General features: G+C 42.2%; 1 protein-coding gene and 1 non-coding gene across 2 annotated transcripts in view; both read right to left on the bottom strand.

Moving 5' to 3' along the window:
- Window positions 1-687: 687 nt before the first annotated feature.
- The window catches only part of LOC142436082 (ninein-like protein), a gene marked incomplete at its 5' end in the record, with an annotated part of 30,536 nt that continues 13,332 nt past the window's right edge, over window positions 688-17,891 (bottom strand). The window contains 4 exons of the mRNA XM_075540001.1: window positions 688-828; window positions 2,664-2,831; window positions 12,030-12,182; window positions 12,962-13,134. Of these exons, the coding sequence (XP_075396116.1) occupies window positions 688-828; window positions 2,664-2,831; window positions 12,030-12,182; window positions 12,962-13,134 (635 nt within the window). The remainder of the gene's footprint in view (window positions 829-2,663; window positions 2,832-12,029; window positions 12,183-12,961; window positions 13,135-17,891) is intronic.
- On the bottom strand, window positions 4,900-5,031 carry LOC142436083 (small nucleolar RNA SNORA84). Its single transcript, XR_012781763.1, has one exon. It is a non-coding gene; the product is annotated as a small nucleolar RNA SNORA84 (small nucleolar RNA).

Raw genomic sequence — 17,891 nt, 5'->3', positions numbered from 1 at the left:
AAAATATTCTAAAACTCATTGTGGTGACGCCTACACAATTCTTTTAAAATATGTCTAAACCACTGAATTGTATGATACATGATTTATATGCCAACAAAACTGTTGGAAAAGTTATCTTTCTATAAAATACTATCAACTTTTGTCCCTGTGAATCTATTTAGCAGAACAACATGAATAACCCGTTGAGTGAAAGCAGAGCTCTGTTGTAATGGAACACGGTGCCAACTGCCACGTTGTGCTCAGTGAAAAGGTCTAAGCAGCAATTTTTTTTTGTGCGCTTTCAGTCAATTGGCTTAAGCCTGGGGGCCCCGTGGGCTGGTCTGGAGAACATTTGCACCTCCATAATAGCAAGAAAAATGTCAGTCACATAAGTTTTAAGTTGGATTCAGCTGCTTGGGATATTATTAAGGGGATTAGGTTAGGATTTTGAGATCTGGCTTTCTAAGCCTCTCACCAAGTATGCAAGACCTGTGACAAGAATAACCGTAGGCGGCCCCTTGCTCATTAGGCCCTATTAGGAAGAGGCAAAGCGTCTCTCCCTACACCAGAGACCCTTTTCCTTGTCCCATCACAAGTTGCCTATAGAGGGTGGTGGGGGCAGGCAAGGCAGCAGCCCAGACCCTTGCCAGTCCCGGACCCCTGAGAACAAACCACACCCCTAGCCTTGAAACAACCTCTCCTAGCCTCTTACTGGAGGTAGCTCAGCTCCTGGTGGTAGGAGGCCAGGGCCGCTTGCTGAATGACACCAGTGACCATCAGGAGCTTGTTGTCGATAGCCCAGGCCAGATCCAGAAGGTTCACCTTCTCATCCACACTGAATTCGAGGCTCTAGAAATAAATCCCAAGGGACATTCAAGATGAGTTTAAGTCTCTCAACAATTTGACTCCAGACTCCATTTTCCTTGGCTCTCCCATTTGCCTGAGACTTTTCCTCTTGGGGCCGCCCCCACTCCAACTCCTAGGCTGTCAATAGGAGATCCCACTGTGCCTGAGCCAGGGACACATGAGGAAGAATATGACTCCATGCATAGTACTTCATGGGGATTAATAGCAAGAGAGGGGCCCTTCCCCCCACCTAAACCCAATAATTATAAAGGCTGTATGGAGCTATAGAGAGGAGACTTTGCCCAAGGCTAAGGGCACTGGAAGGAGCTCTGGTGGTGTGGTGGGTAATGCAATAAGATGTTAACTTCAAGGTCAACAGTTTGAACCACCCCATTTCCCTGAGGAATAAAGTAGAGGCTATCTATTCCCATAAAGATTTAAATTCTTGGAAACCCAAAGGGGTAAGTCCATTCTGCCCCCTAGCATCATGATGAGTTGAAATTAATTTGATAGCAAAGGAAAATTTGGAAGCAGTTAGAGATGAAAGGGTACTGATACAGGCACTTACAGAGAGCAGTGGCTAAATTAACTCTGCCAACTGCCCACCACTGTAAGCCACTAACATTCTTTCTTAAAAAAAATCATTTTATTTGGCTCATACAACTCTTATCACAATCCATACATACATCAATTGAGTAAAGCACCCTTATACATTCGTTGCCCTCGTCATTCTCAAAATTCGCCTTCCGCTTGGGTTCCTGGAATCAGCTCATTTTCCTTTTTTCCCTCCCCTTCCCTCCCCATTGCCCCCTTCCTCATGAACCCTTAATAATTTATAAATTATGATTTTATTTTACATTCTCCTTTTTTCTTATGCCACTTGGAGTTGAGTTTTTACCATTTCAAGCTAAAAGAATTCTGGGAGAGACTCCTAACGTAATATATGTAAAGAATCCTGACACATATTTCATATCTCCATAATATCTATCTATCTATCTATTTATCTATCTACACACACACACACACTGATGATTTGTATTGGTAGAAAAATTATGTATCAGAGGACATGAGCCATGGTCAAAAGTATTACAGAAAATGAAATCTTCCTTCTCTCTCAGAATTTTGAAAAATAAACTTAAAAAGAGATGTTATGTGCATCTTACCACCCACATATACAGAATGAAACAATGAATGTTTAAAAATGAATCTTTGCTATATTTATTTTAAATTGACTACTGCACAGTGTGACACTAAGTCCAAGAGCAAGAGCTACACCAGGCTAGTCTCCTGGGCCAGTTGCAGAAGAAATGGAGGAGCATGGGCAGGAAACCCCCATGGCTTCCAGGAATGCGAGGCTGGCCTGTGGAGCCAAGTGGCACAGTTCCCACCTAGGTCTTTTTTGATCAAAGGACTTGGCAGAATGCATGCCCTTATGTAGTGGTCAGTGCTGACTATACACATGCACCTTCTCTGACTCTGATGCCACCACAAAAGTGTGCTTGTTCCAACGCCCATCGGAGTGCTGCCTTGTCCAAGCAACAAGCCTGAAAGGTTAGCATGGCAAAGGGGGAAGTATCTAATACATGAAAACCTACCTTCAGAGTGTTTTTATCACTGTTGTTTTCTCTGTATTTTATTTATGCTCTTTCAAAATTAAAATTTTTATATATTAATAGCCAAAAAGAAAAGTTTCCCGAGAATTTCCCTGTCTGGGATTCTCTGTTGCAGCAGGAGTAAGGAAGCCAGAGAGCAGAGGCCAAGCACAGTAACCCTCTCGGGCTCCCACCCCACCCTCAGCCCATTCTCAGTGGAGCAGCTGTGGCCATCCATTTCCAAACCTGCAAAATCTCCTTGCCATTTTGAATGCCCTCCTGGGCCCACAGAGCCACCACCTGCTCAGGGCATGCAAACCCAGTGCCGTCATCGATGCCGGAGAAGAGGTGCCGGTCTGAGCAGATGGACACGAGGGACGAAGTGGTCGTGTGGCAGCTGCTCTCCTCTGTGGCCTGTACACCAGGGACCAAGAAAGTGCTGTGAGCACGCACGTCTGTTCAGCCCAATCTCTTGTTTCTCGTGTCCCCCACTGCACAAACCTGCACGCTGCCTAGCAAGAACAACCTCACCAGTTATCGCTCTCTTCACTTTCTAGCAAAGGTGAGAGGGCTGGGCACAGCGACGTGATTCATCAAAGCAGCCATGACTGCTCTGGAGCCAGAAGGCAGCAGACAGGGCTTTCTACTCCCACAGAGAGCTACAGGCTTGCAAACTGCCAGGGCAGGCCTACTGTGTCCTGTATGGTCGCTATGAGTCCACACTGAGTCAATGGCAGTGAGGATGAGTGTGAGTTGGGTGTGTAAGTGCAGCCCGTGAACTATCCGCATCTCTCTGGCATGACGAACAAGGTACACAGGGCCTCACAAAGGAAGAGCCTAAAGAGGGGCTTGCCATCATGGAGAAATTCCTAAGAGGCTCCAAAAGCAGAGTGGGCTTCCCTGTGTGTGAAACTGCACATTACTGGGAATACAGAAGCAAGCAGCTTTCAGCTAAGCAAGCTAGGGGAGTCTTACGATGATGGTAAAGTCTCTCAAGCGGAAAGCTGACCTGCTACGTTCAGATATTCTATGAATCCACAAGGGCAAGAAATATTTCCCTTAAATTTTTTCTACCTCAGAGCCCTTTCCAGTAAATATGTGTTGTCAGGAATCCCTGGGAGTAAGAATGAGTGTTCTCCACGCCTTCAGGTCATCACATTTCTGCTCCAGGCATCCAGCGCTCCTGCCTCCCTCAGAGTAAAAACCACCTTGCTCCAACCGGCTCATGGCTCTTCAGCTACCCTCTCCTCACTGCCTTGCTGGCTGGGATCTGGATCTGGGACCCTCAATACCTTGCTCAATCACCCTTAACTCCTCTTTTCTGACACACCGGCTCGCTGGCCTCCAGATAGAAGGATACCTAGCTATTTTTTAGCCCTTTCAAGTCCAGCCCCACAGCTTAAATCATGCTCCTCTTGCTCTTTCTGGCTCATCCTGGACTCTTTCCGGTCCCTTCTCTGATGACCACCAGGCTTGTCCTGGCTATACTCTCCACCCTTCATCCTTCATCTTCTCCCAGCAGTACACTTCCTGAGTCAGGCTCAAGGGAGCAGAAACCTCCTCTGCCTGTACTCACTGAGTCACCAATTCTCTAATGAAGGAGCTTGTTTACCGAGCTTACTAAGCTACGCTGGGTGCTCTGCGTGCCAACTGGACAACATTCTAGAGCAGGTATTTTACTCTGTTTGCAGGTGGAAGAGGGCACCATGGCTATCAATGGAGAGTCCCAGATACTCAAATGCATCTGGAACTGCTATGAACCCTCTAGCCACTTACTCTAGAAAATATGAGGCTCAGAATGGGTTTCCCCTATACCATGTCCACCTGATTCTCCTGCTGTCATATATATATATATGACATCAGTACAGAGCTAGTATACCTGTTAGTAAGTAGGTTATCTATCTATCTATCTATCTATCTATCTATCTATCTATCTATCTATCTATCTATCTAACAGGTATACCACATGACATGGTCAAACATCACACTCTATAGCCAAACTGTGGAGACACACACAAGATATGGCACACTCTACTTTGAAATAATGCAGAAGACTCTACCACCCTGGCCTCCTTCCAGTTTCTGCCCTAAAATGACAGTGCAAATGGGCAATTCTCAGGTGAGAGGTATCAAGAGAGGGGTAGGACTTTGTGCTCCACAAACGAAAGACTGAATCCGCCCACTCCTCAGTTTGACATTCTATGCCCCAAAGGTATTATATACTGTGTATACACTCATATCTCTGCAGTGAATTTAGTATGGGTGTGTAGAGAGTGCATGTATATGAATATACTGTGCATGAATGCATACAGAATGTATAGTGAAGGGATGTGTAGGCACTGTGTTTATGATGTTTACGTACACTAGCAGTGTGTGTGGTGGGCATGAGTTTGTGTGCCTTACAATTTGTGTGCATATAGTAGGTGGTATCCCCCCAAAAAAACCCTGGAATTTTTTTCAAAGCTATGTATTTAATTTTTTTCCATGTACCAGTGACCGGGCTATGGAGGCTGCTGAAAAGGAACAGCCCCATGCATGCATCCCAGGATCGCTCTGGCCCATTGCCATCGCTGGAAAGCTGTACCTGCCCAACAGTGTCCAGCAACCATGGGGCATGCATTTAAATTCTTTTACAAAACAAACTTGTCACCTACAAAGTACTCTCAATTACACTTGATACATTTGTAAAATCTGCAATTTAATTCTTGGAAACATTTTTCAAACTCATCTGTTTGGATGGCTGACAGCACCTCCCTAGTGTTTTTCTTCACTCTTCTATGTCCTCAAATAGTTATCCTTCCATGTCCCTCTTCTTCGAGGAAACAAAAAAAAGTCACACAATGCAAGGTCAGGTGAGTAAGGTGCATGGGGAAAGAGAGACATTCTGCTTTTTGCCAGAACCTGGCACACTGAGATGGCTGTGTGAGCAGGTGCATTATCATGGTGGCAAAACCAGTCCCCTGTCTGCCATAAATCAGGCCTGTTTTTGCCGCACACTGTTATGAAATCTTTTCAGATCCTCTAATAGAAAGCTTGACTAACAGTCTAACCTGGTGGAACGAATTCCAAATGCACTACAAATCGACATTTTTATCTGTTCGATAAGATGATGGACGTCCAGAATGAGGTTTGCCATCAATCAACATTTCACCTCTTTTGAAATGAGAAAACTACTCATACACTTAGAGTTTTTCCCATAGCACTGTCTTTCTAAACTGTATTCAACATCACAACAGTTGCTTTGGCATTTTTCCTGAGGAGGAAACAAAGTTTCATAGCTGCATGCTGTTCTCTTAAATTCGCCATCATGAAAAACAAGGTTCCAGTGAAACCGCTTTTACAAAAAATTCACTGTGACCAGAGAGAACCTTCTCAGGTGGCGCTGCAACTCGGAGCTCTCAAAGAGGGAGAAAAAGTCATATTATGAAAGGTCTACTCTGCCCAGCACAATTCCAGTTCTGGGAGGGTACCACCTTGTATCATGTGCATATATAGTGTGTGTGTATAGTTAAGTGTGTGTGTGTGTGTGTGTGTGTGTGTGTGTATGACAGACGCATCTATAGTTTGGGTGTATACATGTAGCATTGACTACATGTATCAGGTGTGTATATATAGTGGGTGTACATGTATACAGTGGATGGGTCCAAACTGTGTGGATATGTGTACAAGTGTGTGCTGTATGTAGAAATACACGTGACAGGAAGAGTAGATGGCTATGACAGCAGGATAATGGGTCAAGTTGCTGTGCTGAAAGACCTGTTAGTCTGGGTAGATTAGAAAAACAAATTCATAGACACTCATAGGTGTTAAGAGAAAGCTTTATACACAAGAGCAATTGAATATTGAGAAAAAATTTCACCCCAAGTCCAGATTAAGTCCATAAATCCAATATTAGCACATATGTCCAATCCCAATCTATAAAATCCTCCTCAGACTCACGAAACACATGCAATATGCCAAATGCAGGAAGATCACAGGCCAGTGGATGGAAAGTCTTGTGGATCCAGTGGCATTATAAACATCTCAGGGCTGGCATGAGTCTCCATGTGGCTCCATGGCTCTATCTGCCATCAGTCTAGCTTCATGTGGCTTGTCCGGAGGAGGATGAAGCACCTATCTGTATCTATCTGGCCTCTGTATCTATCTGGCCTCCAGTAAGCTATTTATCTCAGTGGCACGCCTAAATGAGGTTATCAAGCTGTGACCTGATTGACATGCTAGACAACACCCCTCAACAAGTTGACACCAGAATATGTAACTACCACAGACCAACCTTTGTCAAGTTGACACTTTTACACAACTTTTTACCCATACATAACTCTTAACAAAAAAATAATAAAATCATATCTGTAACTAACAAGATAAAACTAATAAGTGTACCATTCAGTATGTGCCATCCTCATTTAAACATATTATATAAGTGACAAAACAATATTCTATGCCTAAGCATCGCAGTTAAGGAACACACACTTAAACCTATAATCCTATGTACATATTCCAGCACCTATGAAAGTTTGTAGCCAACCACTTCATGCCTTTATCATCTCCATTTTAGGTATAAAATTTCTATACTGCCCACTTACATCAGCTGTGTTCTGAGGAACCTTCATCCCAGTTAGAACCTTGTGAACTCCCCATCCATAGTAAAGTCAAATCAGAACAGGCTATCCATGAAGTCTGCAGCAATATCTCTACTTCACAGGCTCAAACATCTCTTCATCTGGTCGGATTCTGGTCAACTCAATGTGGGCTGCTTCACTCAGCGTCCACATGGTGCCCATTGGTCACCTCGCTTCTAGACCATGGGCACTGTCACAAATTTTCAACAAGCCTAGCCCCCTTGCGCTAGATCATGAATTTCAGACCAGTCAACCCACCCTCGTTTTCTCTTCACGTTCCTGAAACAAGGTCCATGAGTGTCAGTGGCCAGACTCAATCAGTCTCTTTATTGCTGCATTTCGCCCACTTCCACTCAACAAGTGGATCTGGGTGGTCGCCTAGCAAGCAGTTCAGCCTGCCCACAGGCTCCCTGTAATATTCAGCCCCAGAGAGTAGTTTTCTTCATGGTTCCAGATTTTTTCCCAGCTTCTGACAAAACCACGAGTTCAAAATTTAAATATCCAAAGAGTTCCCTTTTTTCCCCCTGTCAATCTGTCAACAGCCCTTGGCAAGTCTCTTCACCCTTAAATGTCCTCAACACTGAAGACACTTTTCTTTTCAGAGCTTATTTTTTCAAAGCCTTCTTTGCGGGTGTGTCCTAAACCCATCTAACAATCCAGTTTTAATGACGAGAAACAAGTGGGCTTACAAGCTCTCTATTTTCAAATTTCCCAATAATCATTTCTATCAATCATATATCAATAATAATAAACAGAAAAAAAATCAGTATAAACAGAGTAGCATCAGATCCTAAGCTCTATTCGTAAAACAGTCAAATTCGATGCTTATTTAGTTATCTTACTCATTATCTAAACGCTTCTATTGATAGAAAATACGGCATTAGGCCTCTGACAGCATCAAGCCAGAGCCAGGGTTCATTATTTATTTTTATTTTTTAAAATAATTTCATTGGGGCTCATACAACTCTTATCACAATCCATTCATACATCCATTGTGTCGGGCACATTTGTACATTTGTTGCCATCATCATCATTCTCAAGATATTTTCTTTCTACTTGAACCCTTGGTATCAGCTAAGCATTTTCTCCCTTCCTCCCCCACACTCCTGCCTTCACGATAATTTATAAAGTATTATTTATAAATTATTATTATTTTCTCATATCTTACACTGTTCAATGTCTCCCATCCCCCACATGTCTATTGTACGTCCCCCAGGTAGGGGGTTATATGCAGATCATTGTGATCATTTCTGCCTTCCCTCTTGTCCCACTATCATGTTCAGTCTTCATTTGGGTTTCAGTAATTCCTCTTGGTTACATTGCCCTTGATCAAGCCCTACCAGGCCTCCTACATATTCGTTGCTATCATTTTTGGATCACTTGTTGTTCACTTGTCCCTGGGCTTTTAACACACATGTCCTTTCCCCCACCTGTCCCTCACCCATGTCCCTGCAATACTGTCAGTCCCGTTTTGTCTTCCAGATGGTTTATCCTGCCTATCTTATCTAGATAGACCTACAGAGATAATAATATGCACCAAAAACATGACGGACCAAAACAAAGCAACAAAAGAAAACAACAACAAAAAAACAAATGACAAATTAGAAAAGAAAAACCTGTCAATTATTTATCTGTTCAAAGAAACAACTTTTAGCAGCACTAATTTTACCATAGTTTTCTTATTTTCCCTCTTCTGAATCTCAGCCATGATTTTTATTATTTATTTTCTTAATCTATTAATAGGTTTGTCCTGTTGACTCAGCTTTAGTTGCTGTAAATTTTGTGCCAGCATATCAATCATAAGTCTCTCTTCCTCTTTCATGTGTTCATGTATTGCTATGAGACTTCCTCTGATAACTGCCTTTGCTGTGTCCCATAAGTTTTGGTACATCATGTGCTCATTCTTGTTGATTTCCAGAAATTCCCTAATTTCATCTCTGATCTGGGCCAGCACACACTCCTTTTGCAAGAGAGTTATCATCTTCCAATTGTTTGTCCTTGTTTTCTTCATCTTCCTTTTGTTGGTTTTCCAGTCTTATGGCACAGTGGTCAGAGAGAGAGGTACATATATCAATGTGCTTAAACTTATGCAGATTCATCTAATGCCCCAGCACCTCTATCTTTGAATATGTGTCATGTGGGCTTGAAAAGAATGTAAATTCTTTTGTATTTGGGTGAATAGCTTTGTGCACATCTATCAGGTCAAATTGTCTAATTGTAATATTAAGATCTCTAGCCTCTTTGTTGAGTGAAAGCCCTAGGATAAGAGGAGATGCCTGGAGGTTGGCAGTGGTGTGTGAGATTAAAAGGAAGAGAAAGAGAGAGGGAAAAAAAGAAGAGCCTGTTGAAACTGTAGTGGGAAAGAAGGAAGAGTGAGAAACAAAAGTAACAATATAGCTTAACCCCATCCCTGACCCTGGGGCTGGAGGGGTTTAAACCCTTCCACAATTCGGAGTTGAAGTGTGGCTGTGTTAAGATAAAGCCTTTGTGCCAGCTCCAGATGATCCCGTCTCTGGCTGAGACAGTGGTGGGGCTAAGGTTAGACCTTAGCCAGCCTTCACTGTGGTAAGACAAAGCCCCCAGCTCCTCAAAACCGAGTGGATATTTGCCTGTTTATCTTTATGACGCTCCTCCTGCAACCAGGCAGTGCACAACATCCCCCTTAGTGACTCTCCTGCGCTAATTTCTGCAGAGTCCCTCTGCTATGTGTTACTCAGTTGCCGTCTTGCCTGAAGTGCTCCCTGCCCCTCCAGCCAGCTTTCTCTCAGCCATTTTGACCTTCTGTCAGCCATTTTCACTAAGCAACTCTGAGAAATTCAAGGGGTGATTTTGTCCCCTGAGCTCAAAATATACATTAATCACATTTTCACCATTTCACACAAGAATAACCAAAGACTACAACCAATGAAAAGAATCCAAACTTTAACTTCCCATGTTCTTTCCAGAAAACTATCCAGTAAACTGCATGGCCATATCTGACTTCTGGCTAGCCAAAGAAGCACTATCATGAAGCAGAGATCAAACAAACATCCACTCTCCATCTTTATGATTCTTTTATCTAGTACTCCACTCCCAAGGGACCATAATGTGTTAGTCTGAGTAGACTAGAGAAACAAATTCATAGACACCCATCTGTGTGTAGAAAGAGCTCTATATACAAGAGCAGTTGAATATCACAAAAACATCCCACCCTAGTTCAAATCAAGTCCGTAAGTCTGATATTAGCACATATGTCTGACATCAATCTATAAAGTCCTCTTCAAACTCACAAAACATATGCAATGATACTGAATGCAGGAAGATCAGAGAGTAAAATATCTTGTGGATCCAGTGGCAGTCTAAGCATCTCAGTGCTGGTGTGGGTCTCCACGTGGCTCCTCCAGCTCTAAGGCTCTGGCTTTCATCAGCCTAGCTCCATGTGACTTGTCCGAAGGAAGACGATGCAGAGACTGTGTCTATCTGGCCTCCAGTGAGCTATTTATCTTCGTGGTGGGTCCAAATGAGGTCATCAAGCTATGACCTGATTGATAGGCTAGACTCTACCCCTCCACAAGTTGACACCAGATTGTGTAACTACCATAGGACCCATACTTCAGTGGTATTCGAGGTTACAGAACTCTTAGGGATCCTGCCCTTGCAGGCTCAGGGGTGCCACTTTGAGATCCTTATCCTACACTAGCTTCCAGCAACACCTAGGTCTCCACATTTGGACATGAGTTACCCTTGTTTCTGTATCTTCCCTAGTTCTTAGCCTCAGTGCAACTTACCCTGGAGAAAATCCTTGACAAAGAAGAGAAACCCATTTCCATGTTCAAATCTTAATCCACAAACAGGGATCACACTTCACTTGATGTGGGTGTCTCCTGGAAGACATACCTGCCTGCCTAGGTCATTTCCCCAAGATTCCTCCTTACAAACTCACACCTCTGGCCAGAGAGCATCTGTTCAGGAAGGTGTGCATGGCACAAGAAGCGGTACGGCTCTATAGCCACTATCTTGATTCTTTAATGCCAACTATGCGCACATCCATCCCTAGTTCAGTGTCCACATTAGTCTATACTTCAGATGAATACAAAGGGAACATGGGGCTGCTTCTGCTTCAAGGAAGTCATATCTGCCAATTAACCCAATCAGTGACATATAAGGGCCATACTCTGATTTTTTTTTTACCTTATATGGCCTGAAATCTCTCCTTAATGCTCTTGAATATCTTCTTCCTGCATTCTTGTTGATTTTAGAATGAAAAACTTATGCTCTCAGAAGTACCTACTCAGTGGTGAAGAATATCACACTGGTTTTACTCTGCCTCCCACACAACATGGGAGTCAGCCACATCCTTGTGCAGAAAGCAAGAATTCCTTAGAGCAGTCTGCTCTGTGGTGGGAGAAGGAATTTCTTCTGTTCGGAAAGTGCTAACCCAGCAGTCACTGAGCAATGCTATGATTTAAGGAAACTGCCTAAATCTGTTCTGTTTAAAGCTGCACGGAGATCTGGTACTTCTGCAAGACATAAAACCCAGGGATAGGAGGGAGGAATCCAGACTCAGGACCTAAATCAAAAGGGCTGCCCGAGGGAGATGTTGCAGAATGCTCTTTGACATTGCTCTCCTGCTGCATCATGGTATGAGGGAAAAGGGATTTCCCTACTGAAATGTTCTCTATCCCACAATTAAGAATGGCTGAAGCTGTCATGTCAGACACTACTTGGTCTTATAGAACAACACCTGGGAGGCAGGCATCACAATTGCCCCATTTTATAGATGAGGAGCATGAGGCTCAGAGATGAGCATGCCATCCAGGGACATACAGTTATGGAGGTCTGTGTGACCCCAGAATCTCAAACACATATCTCTGTTTCTTATCCCTCTTGAACCCCTGGACAACAGTCAGGTGACTCAGAGAGGACAGGTTTGTGAAAGATGCTGACGGTTATGGTTGCAGTCATCAGAAAGATAATACTTAATGTGGTTCATAATTTATTTGTCCTATTTTACCTGGTAATGAGTCCAAGGATCACTCAGTTCGATGGGAGTAGAAGATTTCGGAAGTGAATTGGGTCTATGACTGAACAGGCTAAGCTGGAATTCCTCAAGACTTACTCTGCCATCTCCATCTTGATCCAATTTGTTAAACAAATCTTCCATTTCCTAAACAAAAGTCATACACCTGGATCAGAACACATGTTTTGCTTGATGCAGAGGTTCCACAAACAGGCAGCTCAACCCAGATGTCACCATTGGGCCTCCTGCTTCTCCAAACTTTTGGATCAAGCATTCAACAAGGGCAGCTTGCTCATCTTCATCCACATTCAAAATTGTCTAGGTCCCAACTGGCTGTATTTCCAAAATATTTTTCCTTATCAGTCTCAAGGGAAATCTATACTACCATGTCTGTTTTAGTTCCATAATCAGTAGCTGAGTCATTCAAACTGCCTGAACTCCATAAATAACTTATTTCCTATCTGCTGTGGCTGGGAACTTGCAGTATGTTGGTGGAAGATGTACCCACAAAAACCAGCCTGGCTCCAGTGGGTCACAGGATAACAGCAGCTAGGCCAAGAGCGCTTTAATGAAGAGTGAGGACTGCAATATAACACTCCACCTCTATTCCCATCTGATGAGACTACAGACAGGTTCTAAAGAGGCCTTACTTGGCCGTAGTACAATCAGCCTGGCAGGCAGGGAACGGTGATCTTGAGTGACTGTGTCTGAGAGTGCCTGGCACAACTGCCCTACAGTGGTGAGAGTTTATCACAATGGGGGGGGGGGTCTGAGATATATTCTTTGACAGGAGTTTTGAAGCCAGTCAAGAGTTTTAATGAGAAATTGATATGTCTGAATCATAGTCTAAAAGAGGGTGAGAGTTTTCAGACCAAACATTTCAAAGAAAAGTGGTTGAGACAGGTCAGTCTCAGGCTTTCTCTCACCTCTTTCTCAAGGTCTTGTAGCCCAATGGTTTGACAGACCAGAGTCAGCTCTTGCATACTGAGGAAACCACTGCTGCCAACGCCAAGCTCTTCCCAGATTATCTGGGCTTGGATCTCAGGGGTATGAAAGGAGGGGCTGCTGAGCTCCAGAGGGCTCCAGACTTGAAGTTGGCCTGAAATAAAGGGAAGATAGTTAAACGTGGTACCACTTGAAGAATTTAGGAGAAGTGTACCAACACCAGTAAGGTTTTCTAAATTAAGGAGGAACAACTGGATAGAGGGATGGATAGATACACGACAGGACATGATGGACATATATATATTAGGTAGAAAGACTCTAAACTTATTTTAGTTGTTTTTCAGTGCTACTGAGTCATTTCCAACTCATAGTGACCCTAAGTACAACACAACGAAACACTGCCTGGCCCTGTGCCATGCTCACAATTGTTCATATGTTCAAGGCCCTTGTTGCAGCCACTGTGTCAATTCATCTTTCCGAGGGCTTCCTCTTTTCATAGTTACTGGTCTCTCGTGATAACATGCACAGGGAAAGAAGATGAAGTCTTGGCATCCTTGCCTCTAATGAGCTTCCCTGCTCTACTTCTTCCAAGACAGATTTGTTTTTTGTAGTTTGTGGTACTTTCAATATCCTTTGCTAGCACCATAGCTCAAATGCATAAATTATTCTTCAGTCTTCCTTATTCAATATCCAATTTCCATGTGTACGCAAGGGAAGTGAAAAGGTTCATGAGGGAACTGAAATGATACAGTCAAAATGGTATCATGGCTTGGGTCAGGCACACATTAGTCCTCAAAGTAACATCCTTACTTTTTAACAGTTTAAAGAGATCTTGTGCATATTTATCTAATGTATCGCATCATTTAATCTCCTGACTGCTGCTTTCATGAGCACTGATTGCAGATCCAAGCAAGGCGAAATCCTTGATAACTTCAATCTCTACTCGATTTATCAAGTTACCTATTGGTCCAGTTGTGGGGATTTTGATCTATTTTATATTGGGATGTAATCTATACTAAAGGCTTTAATCCTCGATCTTCATCAGAAATTACTTCAAGTCCTCCTGATTTTCATCAAGTAAGATCATGTCATCTGCACATCACAAATTGTTATTATGTTTTTCTAATCATTGCCATTCTTCTTCATGAAATGCAGCTTTTCTGATGATGTGCTCAGCACACAGAGTGAAGAAGTGTGGTGAGAGGACACAGCCCTGATGCACACCTTTCCTGATTTTAAACTGAGTAGGATATCCTTGTTTGTACCCACAACTGTCTCATGGTCCATGCACAAGTTTTACATGAGCACAATGAAGTGGTCTGGAATTCCCATTCTTCTCATGGCTATCCAAACTGTTATGATTCACACATGAGATAGTTTAGCCTAGTGAATAAAACACAAGCAACCTCTGGTGTACTCTGCTTTCAGCCAAGATCCACTGACATCAGCAATGGTATCCCTTGTTCCACATCCTCATTTAAATCTGGCTTCAATGTCTATCAGGGTCACATATGGGTGATCTCTTTAAAAAGACACAGTACTTATGGGTGGTATTTATTAGTTTGGGGGCTAGTGTGTTATTTAGCTATAAAGAGACTTCAGGGTGAGTTTTGGTTCAAGGTTTAAAGATTATTTCATATCAATAATGTTAAGTCTTCCAGATCAGATCTATCTTTTATTGTTTTTATATAATAGGAATTTATGGTTTTATTATCAGGAGCCATCTACAATGGAACTAATTAGGTAATGGTAGCCATCTAGTTCTGGTCTCAGGTAAATGTGGATGTGATTTTTGGATTGGATTCTTCTTCGGGTCTTTAGTTTCCATCTTACTCTTTGGTTCACTTTAAGTAGAACTTTAAGTTGTACCTTAGGTGACCAGTCATAAGCTTTTGAAACTCCAGAAAAAATTCAACAAACTAAAAAGTAGAACATAACTTCATAAACTAAATTATACTGAATGAATGAGATGTCCCAAAAGACTATGGCTTTAATCCTTCAAATCTAAAATTTATTTATCATTCTATTGGGGGCTTTTACAACTCTTGCAACAATCCATACAACCATTAGTTCAAGCACATTTTAGCACATATGTTGTCTTCATCCTTTTGAAAACAGTTTCTTTCTACTTGAGCCCTCGGTATCAGATCCTCCTTTTTTTCCCCCCTCCCTCTTCCACCCTCCTATCCTCATAAACCCTTGACAAATGATAAATTATTGCTATTTTCATATCTTACACTGTCTGCTGTCTCCCTTCACTAATTTCTGTTGTTCCTCACCCTAGGGTGTGTGTGTGTGTGTGTGTGTGTGTGTGTGTGTGTGTGTGTGTTTACATTGATCATTTGGATCAGTTCCCCCTTTCTCCCTCTACTGTCCCCAACCCTCCTGGTATCACTACTCTCATTATTGTTCTAGCCAGATTTGTAGGTAGAACTGGGGTCATGATAGTGGGGCTGGGGGAGGGAAGCATTAAAGAACTACAGGAATGTTGCATGTTTTATCAGTGCTATACTGCACCCTTGCTGGCTTGTTCCTTCCTTGTGAATCTATGGTGAGGGAATGTCCAATTGTCTACAGATGGGCTTTGGGTCTCCCATCCCTACCCCAGTGTTTGAATCAATATGATTGTTTGTTTGGGCCTTTCTGATGCTGGATACCTGATACTGTCTACATCTCATGATCACACAGGCTGGTGTGCTTCTTCCATGTGGACTTTTTTCGCTTCCCAGCTAGATGGCCGCTTTTTTATCTTCAAGTCTTTAAGACTCTAGGCACTAATATATTTTAATAGCTGGGCACCATCAGCTTTCTTCACCACATTAGCATATGCACCCATTTTGTCTTCAGCGATTGTTGTCGGGATGCTGAGCATCACAGAATGCCAGGTTATTAGAACAAAGTGTTCTTGCATTGAGGGAGGACTTGAGCCATGTTGAGTAATGTCCGTCTGCTACCTTATTATTTAACATATAAATATATGCACATAGATCTATGTCCCTATTGTTATATATAAATATATTTACACATGTACATGCCTGTATTTATGCATCTAAAATATCTTTTGCCTCAGTTATTTCCTCTATTTCCTTTTACTTTCCTCTTGTCCCACTATCATGTTTGACCTTCATTTGGCTTTCAGTAATTCTTCTTGACTACATTGCACTTGATCAACCCACCAGGCATTCTACAGCCTCCTTACCATCGATTTTAGATCATGTGTTATTCCCTTGTCCCTGAAAACCCCAAATCTTAATAATGAGTTATTGGGTTATATATAAGAAATATCCATACTTGTGTCTATGTGTTTTATTACACACATACAATCAAATACTTGCATTTATTTTAATTTTTAAAAATAATTTTACTGGGGGTTCGTACAACTCTTATCACAATCCATTGTGTCATGCATCCATTGTGTCATGCACATTTATACATTTGTTGCCATCATTATTCTCAAAGCATTTGCTTTCTACTTGAGCCCTTGGTGTCAGCTTATTTTGTCCCCTCCCTCCCCACCCATCCTCCCTCAAGAACTCTTCATAATTTATAAATTATTATTATTTTGTCATGTGTTACACTGTCCAATGTCTCTTCCACCCACTTTTCTGTTGTTCACTCCCCAGGGAAGGGGTTATATGTACCTTGAGATCAGTTCCCCCTTTCTACCCTACCTTCCACTTACCCTCCTGGTATCACTACTCTCATTATTGGTCCTGTGGAGTTCATCTGTCCTAGATTCCCAGTGTTTCCAGTTTCTATCTGTACCAGTGTACATCCTCTGGTCTAGCTGGATTTGTACAAGGGATCATGATGGGGGTGGGGGAGGGAAGCCTAAAGAACTAGAGGAAAGTTGCATGTTTCATCATTGCTATACTGCACCCTGACTGACTCATCTCCTCCCTGTGGCCATTCTGTAAGGGGATGTTCAGTTGCCTACATATGGGCTTTGGGTCCTCCTCACTCCTCCTCCTCATTCACAATATGATATTTTGTTCTTTGATGCCTGATACCTGATCCTATTGACACCTCATGATCACATACATGCATTTATATAAACACCTAGCTCAGTAGGTAGACCAACATTGACTTAATACTTTAATGCCTTACTTGCTGTATTAAGATATGTTTTATTCTGGCAGACCTGAATGGCATTATCAGTGAATATTATTGCAAGTTTTGCCTGATAACCAACTCTACTTCTTTAAGTAAATAGCATCCAGTCAGGTAAGGATTTATTCTATAAAAATGAATAATCTAGATATTGAGATATAGTTAGCCTACCCTTATTTAATCTCCCTCTCTCACTAGTGTTCAAAAAATTAGTACCATAGCTTAATTAATGACACTATAAACAAAAGGTCCTATGATCCATGGAGAAGATTGATATCATTTGCTACCATAAACTAACAAGGATATCTCTAAGGTGAGCCAGAGGCAAATTAAAAACATAGATCTGGGAATGGATTTGGGGCTCGCACTTAATTTTAGCTCCAGGCTAAGAACAATTATTTCTGATGACATGGCCCTACTCATTACTCACCTTCACAAATGAAACACAGAAGATACGGTTGCATAGCGAAGTGCAGGGAAGAAATTAGATAGTGCCAGGCTATCATCATCTGGTTCTTAAAGGGTTGTTTTCAAATAAGCAGCAATTTAAGTGATATGTCAACTAAGCCCACATGGAAGAAGCACACCAACATCTATGACCTAAGGATTATAAATTATATAATCCAGATATTAAGGATGGAATACTATCAGAGCTTATATTGTGAGATTCTGGTGTGTAGAAGGCAATGGATGACATCAGAAGGCCAAAATATATTTGCAGGATCTACATAGGAAATAAGCCTTTGGTGATTTCCTTCTGACCATAATTGAGAGATGAGAATAAGCTGGTTATCAGACAGA

This window comes from Tenrec ecaudatus, unplaced genomic scaffold (assembly GCF_050624435.1).
Source record: "Tenrec ecaudatus isolate mTenEca1 unplaced genomic scaffold, mTenEca1.hap1 Scaffold_1484, whole genome shotgun sequence".
Lineage (NCBI taxonomy): Eukaryota > Metazoa > Chordata > Mammalia > Afrosoricida > Tenrecidae > Tenrec > Tenrec ecaudatus.
This window is presented reverse-complemented; position numbering and strand designations above follow the sequence as displayed.